Source organism: Phodopus roborovskii, unplaced genomic scaffold, assembly GCF_943737965.1.
Source record: "Phodopus roborovskii unplaced genomic scaffold, PHOROB, whole genome shotgun sequence".
Taxonomy (NCBI): domain Eukaryota; kingdom Metazoa; phylum Chordata; class Mammalia; order Rodentia; family Cricetidae; genus Phodopus; species Phodopus roborovskii.
Genome location: NW_026126588.1, coordinates 9,516,107 through 9,531,695, shown reverse-complemented (window position 1 = coordinate 9,531,695; position 15,589 = coordinate 9,516,107). Strand labels below are relative to the sequence as shown.

General features: G+C 39.0%; 1 protein-coding gene across 4 annotated transcripts in view; it reads left to right on the top strand.

The window, feature by feature from the left end:
• The window catches only part of Kcnq5 (potassium voltage-gated channel subfamily Q member 5), a 491,008-nt gene that overhangs the window by 352,859 nt on the left and 122,560 nt on the right, over nt 1-15,589 (top strand). For all 4 annotated transcript variants that reach the window (XM_051204391.1, XM_051204392.1, XM_051204394.1 and 1 more), the window contains exon 3: nt 14,892-15,018. In XM_051204391.1, the coding sequence (XP_051060348.1) occupies nt 14,892-15,018 (127 nt within the window). The remainder of the gene's footprint in view (nt 1-14,891; nt 15,019-15,589) is intronic.

Here is a 15,589-nt window from a genome sequence, read left to right as displayed (position 1 = left end):
TATGACAAATGCCCAAACAAAGCAATATGAGACAAAATGTCTACAAAAAAATGCCTTTGAGTTTTTACACCCAACGGTTAATATAACCAGTGAGACCCCATTAGAGAAAACGAAGTGTTTCTTAGTAATCAGGTATCATTTGGAGATAGCTTATCGGTTAGGAGTTGAAGCCTATTTCCTCTTTTCCCTCTCTGGCTTGAACCTGGGCAGGCCTTGTGCATGCTGCCGTGAATCCATATGTTTTATCAGTCTTGATGTATGCAGAAGACACTGTTTCCATGGAGTCATTCATCCTCTTAGGCCCTTACAAACTTTCTGCCTCTCTTCTATACAGCTCTCTGATGCCTGTGCGGAGATGTTTAATTATATATTTAAATGAACATGGAGAGGTCAAGTTGGTGTCTAACTAGAACCTTCACCCCTATTGACTAGTGTTCAGGGTACTGGATGATACTCCTCATGCTCCTAAAGGAGAAAGGTGACCACCAACCCATCAACAAAAGTCTACATTCTACAATGGAGATTTGCTTGCATGGTAGGCTGGTACAACAGTAGTGCAAACATGGGAACAACCAATCGCTCTCTCATTGGACTTCAGACCCCACTGTACAAGATGGACCCATGCCTGACACTGCTCAAGTGGCCAAAAACCTTAGACTGGATAGGCAGGCCATAGGCATAGGGAAAAACCAAATACTATTATTCTGTTAAAGGAACATAGCAATAAAGATTCCTAATGACATCCTGCTGAACCCATTGATCGGTGTCTCACTCAGCCATCACCAGAGTATATGGGAACTAACACAGAGACACATAACTGAACAGTATGCAGAGAGTGAAAGGTTTTGGAACATTCAGTCCGAAATGGGATCTCTTCATCAAATCCATCTTAATTTAGAGACCATCTCTCTGTGAACCCAGAATTCACTACTTCCACAAGACCGACTGGCCAGTGAGCCTCTATGATCTGCCTGTCTCTGCCCTCTCCCATCAGCGGGGTTGCAGATACCTACTGATGCCCCCACCTTTTATGCTTTCTGGGGCTCCATTCCAAAGTCCTGCTCAGCTAGCACTTTACACACTGAGCTGTTTCCCCCAGCCTCTTCTCTCCCTATAGATCCCCATTCTCCCATTTTTGACTATTCTGTTTACAGGAGTCTAGTTGGCTGTGTCCCGACATCAGATTCTGAAAACTTTGGTGCCTACAGGTACACGTGTAGTGTGAACAGAGAGAAGTATGTGTTTTCTTACCTTCAAATTTTACCAAAGGATATAGTGTTCCCACAAAGTTCCTTAACGACAGCGGCACATGCTGTAGTGATGGGGAACATATGTACTTTTAAGTAAAACCAAAAAAAAACGCACGTTCATGCTTATACAGGAAAGCAACAACCGTAAGAGATGAGGGAAGCATGTATCAGCTTTGAATCAATGGTTCCTGTCTTACAGATCTAGAAGGAGGGTCACATGACTCGGGAATTCATAAAGTTCTGTAATGAATCCTGGGGAATGGAATAAAGGCAATAAAGTATGTTATTTCTGCCTTCCTCTACTACACAGTCTTTTTTCATTTCTAAAAGCCATGATCGCTAAGGCCTATGCCTACTGTTTCCATGTTCTACCAATAAGCACATCACAACCTCACTATCAACTCCAAGTTCCCAGGGTTTGGTCTATCCAGTAGCACAGTCTGGGCCTTTGGAGAGACTAAAATGAACAGAGGTTCCTTTTTGTTTAGCCTCCAGGAACTACTTTACTGCCATTTTGAAGTCCTATTTCCTCCAAAACTCAAAAGACATTTGAGAACTATGTCTAAAACACTCTCCGCATAGGAAGGGTAAACTGTCTCACTTTCTTTCTTTCCCATTTGGAGAACCTGGAGCAAAATCTATCTTATAGCCATGGCTTCCTTTCTAGAGGAGACATTTCAAAAAGTGGAAAAGTCAAAAAGCAGAAAGATATTTACAGAAACGTAAGCTTTAGTTACCCAAAAGAGGGAAGATTGACAGACACTGTCTTTTTATGATTCTAAGCTCACCTATCTACGTGTTCTCGTGTCTTTCAGTCAACGAGGTGCCTCCGTTAGTGTTTTAAAAGCTCTCTGAAGCATTTGTTCCCCACTGGGAGGACCGGTGCCCCTTCACACCTCGTTCTACTTTCTCTGCCCATATCCCACTCCTACAGCTGCATCCTCATCCACATACCACCTCCCACAGGCTAAGCACTTTAGGAAAGTTCCGTTGTCTGCTCACCACCACCTCCACCACACAGACCTGATTTGAGAGCATCCATTTGTCTTCGGTCCAGAAAGAATTGTTCGATTCAGTAAAACATTAGCTCTCTCTAGTTCTCCTCAAATACACTAATAGTATATATTATAGTTTGTGCCTCCCAAAATAAGAAGACATTTGAAAACTAGGCTCAATAACAGTATCGGATTGCTGAGTAGTGAACGGTAGATGTGTTTTCTTTGTAATTATATTATATACAGGGATGTTTTGTTTGCTTGGATGTCCATGTACTGTATGAGTTCAGTACCTATAGAGGATGGAAGAGGGAATCAGGTGCTCTTTAAGTGGAGCTACAGATGGTTGTGAGCTGCCATGTGAGGGCTACGAATTGAACCCAAGTCTTCTGGAAGAGTAACATGTGCTCCAAATTACTGGACCATCTCTCCAGGCCCTAATAGTCAGGCTTTCAAGGGCATTTTTTCCTGTTCTCCAGAGAGGCAAAATTCCTTGTTCATTTATTTCTTTATTTCAATTTAAGCAAAGGGCTATCTCTAGATCTTCATGTTATCCTTTTGATATGTATTATTCTGGTGAAATTTTCCATGTTACAGTGACTATAAACAGCAATCCTTCTTACTGATGCCTTTCTTTACCATCTATGTTACAAACTCTCTTCCTGCAGGGATTATGTGAGGAGGCATGCTGCCCAATAGCTTTGTGCTGCTTTAAATATACTCACACACAAAGAAATGGCTGAGAATTGATGAGGGCAATATTCTGAATAGAAGCAAAGTTACATTTTGTGTGTTAATTAGCCAGAGCTCTTTAAGAACTGTTATACACGTCAGGAGGTTTGTAACGTTGGCAGTTCATCTTCACAAACAAAGAAAATGCCATTTGATGGCAGAAAACAAGAAACAAGTAACTAATAGTCACAGCAGACAGCTTGTAAATTAGATATAGGTCACTGTTGTAATTAACAATGCTGTTAGTTAATGAGAAAACAACTAAATCATGTACCTTTAGGAATCCTAATTTGTTCCAAAAATAAATAAGTAAATTTCACCTAAGACTATTTTAAGAGTAATTTGGAAACAAACTAACTTCAAGAAAAGGTTGTAAACATCAAGCAATGTACAACAAACTCATCTTTATCAATGAAAAGATATTATGTGGATAGACTTCCTTATTATCTGGTAAGGATGGTTATAGTCTCAAAGACCACTAGACAGAATTCAGAACTACCCCTATCACTGCCTCTTAGGGTTCTTGATTTTTAATACATATTTCCTTATTATTTTAAAATGAAGTTAGTCGGTTGATTATTTGTACCAGGATGGTGGATGAGTGGATAGGATCTGTGCCTGGGCAAGTGTATGGAAATCATATGAAACATTCTTTTTTATGGCATATTATACTGATTCTTTTTAATTTGAAACAAGCTTGTTTTTCCATGTCAATCCCAGTTCCTGAACCCTCCTATCCTCCCCTGTTTCCCCCACCAACCCCTATGCTCCCCAGGGAGGATGAGGCATTCCATGGGGGAGACTTCAAAGTGTGTGATCATTTGGAGCAGGGCCCAGGCCCTCCCCAGTGTGTCTAGGCTGAGGGAGTGTCCCTCTGTGTGGAATGGGCTCCCAAAGTTTATTTGTATACTAGGGATAAATACTGATCCACTACTACAGGCCCCATAGACTGCCCAGTCGTCCCAACTAGCACCACATTCAGGGATATGGGTCTGTCCTATGCTGGTTTCCCAGCTATCAGACTGGAGTCCATGAGCTCCCCCTTGTTCAGGTCAGCAGTTTCTATGGGTTTCTCCAGCCTGGTCTTGACCCCTTTACTCATCACTTCTCCCTGTCTGCAATTGGATTCCAAGAGTTTAAGAGTTCAGCTCAGTGTTTAGCTGTGGGTGTCTGCTTCTACTTCCATCATTTACTAGATGAAGGCTCTAGGATGGCATATAAGGTAGTCAACAATCTCATTATCGGAGAAGGGCATTTAAGGTAGCTTCTCCACTATTGTTTAGATTGTTAGTTGGAGTCATCCTTGTAGATCTCTGAACATTTCCCTAGTGCCAGATCTACAATGGTTCCCTCTATTAAGGTATCTCTTTTCTTGTTCTCTTCTATTTTTTCCCTGTCTCAATCTTTCTGTTCCCTCATGCTCATCTCTCCCCTCCTCTTCTCCCCTTCTCTTTCTCCTAACTCCCTCTCCCCTTTCCTCATGCTCCCAATTTGCTCAGGAGATCTTGTCCCTGTCTCCTTCACAGGGGGACCATGTGTGTCTCTTAGGGTCCTCCTTGTTTCCTAGCTTTTTTGGCTGTGTGGATTGCTCTGTCTAAAAACCATATATGACTGAGTACATACCATGTTTGTATTTTTGTGACTGTGTTACCTTCTCAAGGTGGATTCTTCTAGTTCCTTTCATTTGCCTGTGAATTTCAAGATTCCATTGTTTGTTGGCTTTTTGTTTGGTTTTGTTTTGTTTTCCACTGAGTAGTACTCCATTGTGTAAATGTACCACATTTTCTCATCTATTCTTCAACTGAAGGGCATTTAAGTTTTTCCCAGGTTCTGTCTATTACAAATGCTTCTATGAACATAATTGAACAAATGTTCTTGTTGTATTAATGTGCTCCTTTTGGCTCTATGCTTAAGAGTGGAATTACTGGATCTTGAGGTAGACTAATTTCCATTTTCCTGAGGAGTCACCATACTGATTTCCAAAGTGGCTGTACAAGTTTGCACTCCCACCAGCAGTGGAGGAGTGTTCTCCTTTCCCCACATCCTCTCCCGCATAAACTGTCTTTGGTCTTTTTTATTTTAGCCATTCTGAAAGGAGTAAGATGCTGTCTCAAAGTTGTTTTGATTTGCATTTCCCTGATGGCTAAAGAATCTGAGGACTTTCTTAAGTGTCTTTCAGCCATTTTACATTCCTCTATTGAAAATTCTCTATTTAGTTCTGCACCCCACTTTTTAATTGGATTATTTGATGTTTTGGTAACTAGCTTCTTGAGTTCTTTGTATATTTTGGAAATCAGCCCTCTGACAGATGTGGGGTTGGTGAATATCTTTTCCCATTCTGTGGGCTGCCTTTTTGTCCTGGTGACTGTGTCCTTTGCTTTACAGAAGCTTTTCAATTTCAGGAGGTCCCATTTATTAATTATTGATCTCAGTGTCTGTGCTACTGGTGTTATGTTCAGGAAGTGGTCTCCTATACCAATTCATTCAAGGGTACCTCCCACTTTCTCTTCTAAGAGGTTCAGTGTGCCTGGATTTATGTTGAGGTCTCTGATCCATTTGGACTTAAGTTTTGTGCATGGCAATAGATATGGATCTATCTTCAGTCCTACATACCAACATCCAGTTATGCCAGCACCATTTGCTGAAGATGCTTTCTTTTTTCCATTGTATATTAGCTTCTTTGCCAAAAATCAGGTGTTCATAGACGTGTGGGTTAACATCAGGGTTTTCGATTCCATTGGTGTACCTGTCTATTTTTGTGCCAATACCAAGCTGTTTTCAGGACTATACCTCTATAATAGAGCTTGAAGTCAGGGATGGTGACTTTATTGTACAGGATTGTTTTGGCTATCCTGGATCTTCTGTTTTTCCACATAAAGTTGAATATTGTTCTTTCAAGGTCTGTGAAGAATTGTGTAAATTGCTTTTGGCAAGATTGCCACTTTTACTATGTTGATCTTACCTATCCAAGCACATGGGAGATCTTTCCATTTTCTGGTATCTTCTTTAATTTCTTTCTTTAAAGACTCAATGTTCTTATTATATAGGGCTTTCACTTGTTTAGTTAGTGTTAGCCCAATTTATTTTATGTTGTTTGCGGCTACTTTCAAGAGTCATTTCTCTCCTTCCACCATGTAGGTCCTGGGGACTGAACGCAAGCTGTCAAGATTGGCAGCAAGTGCCTTTAATTACTGAAGCTCCTAACTGACCCCTTTTTATTTAAGGAAAATAAGAAAGTGGTCCTATGTTTATCAAAACTGAGTAATGCATAGTGGTGAAACAGGACAATCTTTTAAAACATATGATAAAAATAGTTAGCATTGTCCTTGGCTCTGCAGAAAGCTGTCAAAGACACACTACTAGGGACTTCAGTAGAGAAGAATAGATACAGTATTAGTAACACCAATTTTACCATAACCTTTCCTCCAGGGAGATTAGGTAATTTAAATATTATCCCAACATCTACATACAGTGATTTAACTGAGTGATGGACAATTTAGTTCAACCAAGTGAGAACTGATTTAACCAAATAATGGATAGGAAGGCAGGAGGACCTATTTCACAGTGAAAAAAAAAAAATTCCTAAAACTTCAATCATCCTGTCTAAACATTTGAAGTCGTTTGGATTATTTCAACTGAATAGAGTTTCAACTCATTTGAAAATAATGTATGAAGACCCTACATAAAGAGCGACCTAGAGAGTGTGTTGATTGGGTACATGGTGATGATGAATACTAGATAACTGGACATGAAGAACATATTCCTTCTCATGAGTCTACTCCATTATCTGATCACTGAGAGTGACCTTTTCACTGAAATTTTCATCAAGATAATTATAGACTCACATGTAAGAGTAAGGGACATTACACATAGCCTGTGTCCACTTTGCCTAATTTCCCCAAAGGGTAAGATTTGGAAAAATTGTCATATAATATCACAACTAAGATAACAATGTTACTAGACTCTATGGGTCATATAAGGGTTCCTCTAGCTTTACATTATTTGAATGTATTTATTACAAGTCAAAGCTCGTGTACTTAAGGAAGCAATCTGGGTTCTGATCATTTTCATTATGTCGAGGCTTTAGGACCTCGCAACTTGCCTCTCTCTCTCTCTCTCTCTCTCTCTCTCTCTCTGTGTGTGTGTGTGTGTGTGTTCTGAGGACTGAACTCAGGTCCTTGCACACCTACTGCACTATCAAGTGTCCCTTTTGTAACAGATTCTCCCCTTCCTTGCCTTCATCCATCCCTTCCAACAACCCACCCACAGCAACACTATTGTCCTTTTTTAAAGTGTTTTTATCTCTTTTAAATGATTTTAAATGGGGTGAAACCAGATAGAGCTTTTATTCCACTCAGCAACACCCCCTAGTATTTATATATCAATATATCCCAATTGTATATATCAGTTGGCTAATTCTTTATTGCTGAATGGTATTCATTGATGTAGATATACCACATGCAGCTTCTTTAATCTCCTTACGGTGAGAGATCCTTGAGCTGTTTCGGTCTTCAATCATTATGAGTAAACCTGCTGTCATCATTCCTGTCCAAGTTTTTGCATTTGCCTGGTTTTCTTTCTTTAACCAGAATACCCAAGAACACAATGGTTGCTGTAGGTCAACTCTTACTTCAGTGACAGGTTACGATCAGAATTCTCTGCCAGCAATGTGTGAGTGATCCAGCTTCCCCATAAACTCCTCAACTGGTTGTTGAATGTTATAAATATTTCTTTGTATTTTAATGATTCTGAGTGCTATGCAGTGATTTCTCATTGAGGTTTTAATCTGCATTTCCTTGATGACTAATGATGCCAAACATTATTTCAGGTGTGTTCTTGTCACCTGTTTTTGCTCTTTGTTATATATAGATACATGTATGTGTGTATGCAAATTATATATATATATATATATATATTAATAATATCCTTTGCCAATCTTGTAACTAAGTTTTAGACTTTATAATGTTAATTTATTACATTATGTCTCCTAGATTCTAGCACCTCATCAGATTCATGGCTTGCATATATTTTCTTCTTGCCTGTAATTTATCTTTTTATTTTTCTGGCCTAGGCTTGTACCAAGCAAAAAATTTTAATTTTGATGGAGTACTAGTTTTCTTATAATATTTGTGCTTTTAGTGTCAAGTCTAATAGCCTTTTCTTACTGCAAACATATAAAATTTCTATTTTAATTTTCAAATTTTGCATTTATTATTTACAAGTTCATACAATTATTTTGATCATATTCTGTCTTCTTCCCCCACTCCTCCCAGGTCCTCCCCCTACTCCTTACCCACCCAGTTTCATGTTCTTTCTCTCTTAAAAACAAAAACTAAAAAAAAAAAAAAATCGCACACACAGAAAGCAAAACAAAACCTGGGACTCAGTGTCCATTTCCTTTCTTTAATGCTGGGATTCTGTCTGCCTTAAGCTTGTGAAGCTCTAATGCTTGGTTTTCGTTATGGTTTTAATATTTATGCCACCCTTCTGAGACAAGATCTGCCCATGTAGCTCTAGCTGGCCTGGAATTTCCTTTGTAGAGTAGGCTGGCCTTGAACTCACAGAGATCTACCTGCCTCTGCCTCAAGTGCTGGGATTGATTCTTTATAACTGATTTTAGTATAAGCTGTGAGGTATGCACTTGGGTGTTGTCTTGCTTCCTTCCACTTCCTTTCTCCTTCTTCGCCTTCTGCTGCTTACTCCCTCCCAGCCTTGTCTCCTTACTTCTGTCTTTGCTCCTTCCTCTCTTCCTCCCATCTTTCCTTTCCGGTGTGGTGTTGAAAGCTTTTCCTTCCTACAGTGAATTCGCTTTGTGCCTTTAACAAAATTCAGTAGAGCATATTTGCATGGTTCTAATTCAGAGATCTCTTATCTAACCCACCGCTCTGTCTGCCTGCCTTTCTGTTAATACCACCCAATCATGGTTCCTGGAGCGACATAATCGACTTTAATATTGTGTAAAGTGACTCCTTTCATCTTCACCAGACTGTCTTAAGATTTCAGAGGCCTGTAGATTTCCATATCCAGCTTGAAATAAGTGTGAATTCCCCAAGAAGCTTTTCTGAGATTTCGGCAGGATGCCTTTCTATTAACTCTGGTCTTTCTCTCCACTTACCTAAGCCTTCTCTTCTTTCATTAGTAGTTTGTAATCTGCACTATTTGTGTTCTACTAAATGCACGTCTAAATGTTATTTTTATTTGAAATGGTTGTATATAATACTATATTGTGAATTTAGACTACAACACTCACATTGCATATTCTGGGATTTGGTACAATATAATTGACATTTTTATGTATTGACCTTTCTACATTAAGTGGACCATAGACTGTATCCGTAGATGCCTTGACATGATATAGTCAATCATGGTCTTACATACTACAAATAATTTCTGTTTGGTTTTCTAAACTGGACCTTTTACTGAGTTAATTTGCTTCATTTCAATCATCACAAGTTACAGTAAAATCTTTAATTAGAAGGATGAACCTAGACACCTTGCCTCACTCTTGATTTTAGCAAATAGCATTTAGTTTTTTAACCATTAAATATGTTAACTGTAGGAGATTTTGTAGATGATATTTATCAAGTTGATGATGTTAATCACTCTCTTTGTCAACTGCTGGATATTTTATAAGGAATAAATGCCAAAGGCTTTTCTTGAATTAATTGATACGTTTATGTGAATTTTTATCTTCATTTATTGATGTAATGCATTGTATGGGTTGGTTTCAAACACTGTACCAGCTTTACATAACTTAAGTCTACTTGGCATATTTTTACACACTAATGGATTTGATTTGCTAATATTTTATTGAAGTTTTTCATATCTAAGTTCATGAGAGATATTTATTTATAATTTTAGTTTATTTTCCTTTTTTCAAAATTATTATTTCGTGTGTGTGTGTGTGTGTGTGTGTGTGTGTGTGGTATGAGCACATGAATGTGAGTGCCCCCAGAGGTCAGATGTGTGAGATCCTCCTGGAACTGGGGTTACAGGCAGTTGTAAGTCTCCTGGTGTGGGTACTAGGAATTGAATTCAGGTCCTCAGCAAGAACAGTATGTGCTCTTACACACTGAGCCATCTCTCCAGCCCCTAGCTTATTCTATTAACTTTAGCCATGCATAGCTTTCATGTCTATAGTCCCAGTTATCCAGGAAGGTATGACTTTAGCTCAGAAATTCAAGCTCAGTCTAGAAACCATATTTATCAATTTGTCATTTCTTTAACAATTGAATTAAGTGCAGGGCATATGTTGACACATGCCCCTGGTCCCAGCACTCAGGGGGGCAGAACAGTGGGAGTCACAAGTTCAAAGCCAGCCTGAGCTGCACAGTATTCTCCAAGCCAACATGATTTACTCAACAAGAACTTGTCTCAATGGAGGGAAAAGGGGAATTCGGAATGTTTCCTATTTTCTGTAAGGAATTGTATGAAGTTGGATAAGAAAAATGGAATTTTTTTATCTTTGTTTTCTGTATTTTAGGAAAACCTGTGTGGAACAAGCATCATTTTTATCTACCTATTGGGTTGATTTCACTATTGAATTTGTTTAGCCCAGACATAGCTTTTGCAAAAGCTTTTTAATTATGTATTCAAATTTTTATAGATATAAAACTAATCAAATTATTTGTTTTGTTTTCATGGCTTTTGTCCAATTTTCTGAATTACCAAACTGATCTGCACACCATCATTCCTAATATCTTTTTATTGATTTTTTTAATTCTTTTAGTTTTTGAAATTATAATTACATCATTTTCCTCTTCCTTTTCCCCCCTCTCCAAACCCCCCTTTTTCAAATTCATGGTCTCTTGTGAATTGTTATTACATGCATATTTGTTCCTAAATATAACTTGCTCAGCCTAATTGCTACCTGGATGTGTGTTTTCAGGCCTAACTACTCTTTGGTACTTGAAGACAAATTGGTGTGTTCTTCCTTGGGAAGACATTTCTCCCACTATTAGCGTTCCTTAGTTGCCTATAGGGTTGAGGCCTCATAGGCTTTTCCCCATCCTTGTTCAGCTCATGTTTAGGCAATCATATGAGCAAGACTCTATCAATTTATGAACCACACAATGACTAGCATGGTACAAAAACCCTAATGATGCTGTAGTGGCACACATACCTTGACAATAACCAATGGCTCTCTAATTTGATTTAAGACCCACTCAACAAGAAGGAAATCATGCCTCATATTGGAAACCTAGCCAACTACTCAGGGCTAGTGAAGTCATGGATTTGGGGAAAGAATCTATAGCCACCATTTTACTAAACCAGCATAATCCCTAACCACATTCCAAATATTTGCCTTCCTTTATAACCACAGAAAAGTGTAATCTTTACCCAAACCAAAAAAAAAAAAAAAATTCTCATTACAAAAGATGGAGACCACTACCGAACACCATAACCAATCAAATACAGAAGTGTGGAGCCTAATCCCAACAGATACATCTACAAAACACTCAAGCATCTAGGATTTATGGAATATTGCTGTATAAGAAGGGATGAAAAGGTTGTAAGAGCCAAGTATTCAGGGGGTTTGCTGTGAGATTGTGTCTTCTAGTACAATCAGAAGCTGCATCCACAAAGACACAGCCAACCATGTCTCTAGTGACATGGTGAAACCCTCTATTACATGCCTGAGACTGGTGGTTTTTATCCTCTTACAAAAAGATTTGTCAATTTTATTTGTTTGTTTGTTATATACAGAACTAGTTTTTTTTTTCTTCTATTAATTTTCTGTTTACTTACTTTTCATTTCATTACTTCCTTCTTCTCTTATGAATCCTAGTTCCCTTTGCTGCTTCCTTTGAGCCAATTTTACTCTCCTATCATCAGTTTTTCAACTTTGGTCTTAAGATTATTAGTCTGGGACCTTTATTTAGAAGTGAGCATTTTGTGATGTACCTACCTCTCCTCACTACTGTGGTTGCATATTTTGTTAGGTTGTATTTTTATATACTTTCAGTTAGTTATATTTTGTAATTTTCACTGTAATCTTTTGTTTGACTAATAAAATACAAAAAAGAAGTGTATTTTTAATTTTCCACATGGTTAGAGATTTGCTTGTCTTTTTACTATTATTTATGATTGAATTCCCTTGTAATTCCACACACAGTTCACGTGATTTCATTGATTGCCTACAGTGTGCTCTATCTTGAATTTTTTTAATGAACAAAAGAATTAAATCAAGACACTTGTAACAGGCAGATGTTGTGGTTGTGGAGGCTGCAAACTCTATCTAGATCCCATTTCTCTGTTATCTGGAGATCCTTTAGACTTGCTGACTTTCTCTCCACTATTTCTGTCCAAGCACTTCTAAGAGAAGGGGACGGTGATGCCCCCAAATATAACTGGGGATTTCTCTGTTTCCTGTACAGTTCTACCAGTTTTTGCTTCACGAAGAAAGCATTGTTGGCGGCATTTCTCCCTAATCTCTTTTTAAAACAAAACCACAACACATCAATCCATATTCCTAGGTAATAGGTTTTAAATAAAGAATTTGTAGACATAATTTATCCTGCCTCACTGCGGAAGAGACAAAGAGCAGTGATTTTTGACAAGTTCTTCTTAAGAACAGTGCTTATGCATCTATTGGTTTTATCTGTGGGGGTTTCTTCCTCTCACCTGTGGCTCAGTGCGGGAGGAGGGAAGAAGATGGAGTCAAGACAAGTTTCCCTGGAAGAACACTCTGGAGACTAGCACCAATGTGCACATCTGGTTTAATGTATGTGTTCACTGGCATATATGCATACATTATCCAATCAGCTAAGGTCATATCGAGTTACTGTCCAATGAGTCCAAATGGCACACAACCCGCATTATATGAGGGAATACAAGGGATAGGGTATGGTATGTCCAGGCAGTGTATCTATAGACAAAGGTCAGGAAGCAGGCAATGCCCTGGGCTTTGGCACCAACTAGAGGGTCTCCAGTTAGCTGGGACTCCGTTATGTGTCAACTAGTGTTCTAGAGACTGGGGTCTGCTCAAACAGCCACAGAAGGTTTGGCTCTTTTCATATTTCTGGTCTTTTAGTGACACAATCAGAACAGAGACTGACCCCTCAGTGCTCTGTTTACATGAGACAGAAGCATGTGTCTGTGTGATGAAGCCACACATCAGGATTTGTGGGAAGAATATCTTCCACCCTACAACTTCTCACAACTAAACTTCCGATAGAAGAGGGACTCCAGGGAAAGAGTAATGGGGTGGGATGCTACTAAACTTAGGTTGTACACAATCTTAGATGAATGGGCATTTTATACTTGAGCATGGTTGAACATGTTGGAAAATGTGCTGTTAAAAACAGATGGAAATGGGACAGGATGGGGGAAGGAGGGAGGGAGAGAAGAAGGGAGGAAAGGAGGGAGGGAGGGAGGGAGGGAGGGAGGGAGGGAGGGAAGGAGGGAGAGAGAGGAAAGGAGGGAGGAAAAGAGGAAGGAAAAGAGGTAGAGAGGAAGGGAGGGAGGGAGGGAAGGAGGGAGGGAGGGAGAAAAAGAGGATGGAAAAGAGGGAGGGGAACTGGGATCAATATATAAAATAAGAAAAAATAATAAATATATTAAAAAAGAAAAAACAGATGATGTAACATTTTGACACCTTAATAAATGAATAGACTCTACTTACAAAAGCTTTCAAAACTAAAACAAACCAAACTAAATAAGAGCCCTCAGATCATCACCATTGGCATGTTGACCATAGATTTGGTTGTCTGTACATAAGTCATTTGCAGATATTGCTCCAAGAAGTGGTTACAAATAATTTTGAGTAATGGTGCTATAAGGGATTTATCTCTCATCATGAGACATGCTTGTGGGTTCCTTAGCACAGCAACAGGAGGCTAGAATAGTATGTCTCTGGGAGGCATTTCAAATGTATAGCATATCACCACATAAACAAAAGACAGGATTGCATGAAGCATGCACAAAAGTGTAGTTTTCATGAGTTTGGTGACAACTTTACCTTAATGGAAAATGTGTTAGACTTTTGATATTTCTCCAATCTATATTCCTGTAATGTGAAGTATCTTTAATATTAACTGTGTATCAATTTTATAACCCAGCCATTATACTAAAGTTGCTTAATATACATCATCTATATTATAAATAATGACAGATCTTGCCTTCAAACAACAAAGGTAGTTGTCTTTTAAAACAAACCAATTTTAATAAACTCAGGTTCTGTCCCTGTAGGAACAAGTGACTTTGCTAGACTTATCCACAATTACTTTCTTTTACAAACCTCCTCTGTGACCGACTGTTTAAGAGCTTCTGTATTTGGCCTTTCCCCAGTGTTAACTCACAGCTCTTCCTAAATAATCTCCAAGTCATTTAGCTGGCGCAGGTGTTGTTTCCCAGGCAGCTATTGCCAAAGGGCAGCATGCTAATTAACAAGCTTCAGATCTGGAGGGTTCTGGGTCTCACTTCTGACAGCCGATACATGTGTCACACACATAGTTATCCATCTGAAACAGCCTGTGCTTAAAATGTCTAACACTATAACCAAAGGCTGAATACTCCTAAAACTTGTATTCTCTAAGAGCAACTCAAATTTAGGGATCATGCCATTCCTTGCTGCTCCATGAAGCTATAGTGTCTACAGCACTTGCCATTGTATTTCATTTTACCAAGCCCTTAAACCCAAGTGAGGAAACATTACTATTCAACCTTCACATTTCCTATTGAAACTGACACTTTCACAGTGTTAAAGACTTGTGGAGGCATATACCCCAGGATAGGAGACATACACAACAGGAGGCTTCAGTAGTCTTCAGGCTAGCTTTCTAGAGAAGAAAGTTCTCTAGACATCAGTCCGATATTCTAACCACAGTCCCTAAAGGTGCAGAAGTTTTCACACTGGTTCTTAGAGTAGATTACTCTACAGTGCTTCTCTCTGACATCTGCTCTGATGTTTTAGGAGTTCGTGATGATTGTTGTCTTCGGCTTGGAGTTCATCATTAGAATCTGGTCTGCAGGTTGCTGCTGCCGTTATAGAGGATGGCAAGGAAGACTGAGGTTCGCTCGAAAGCCTTTCTGTGTTATCGGTGAGTTTCAAAGTCTCAGGATTTATGGCACTGCATCTTTTCTTCCCTCACTTGACAACATACGGGTGATATTAGAAGGCAACATCCAAGAATTACTGACTGTGCTGACTATGGACTCTCTCTCTCTCTCTCTCTCTCTCTCTCTGTGTGTGTGTGTGTGTGTGTGTGTGTGTGTGTGTGTGTGTCTGTGTCTGTCCATGTATGTATGTTAATTAGATCTACAATATACCACAAGGTTGTGTTCAAATGGGCATGCATGGAGGCCAGTATGGCTCATGCTCTGAAAACTTTTAAGTCTGACCCTGAGTTCTACACTGTGAAATATTCTTTCACCCACAATTCCTATACAAAGCTTCTGTAGTTCCAGGAGGGACTTCCTTCTGTTGAGACTCAGTTTGAAATTATGTCTCCTGATGAAGACACTGCAGAGCCCTGTGGAGTTAAGACCTGGCACCTCTCTGTATTTTATTTAAAATCATACCTTAAAACTGAAAACTCTCTTTATCAAAACTATTATTAGACAGCTAAATTTGGTTTTCCTGTTCTTTTGCCTTGCTCTCTTGCTAGGCAA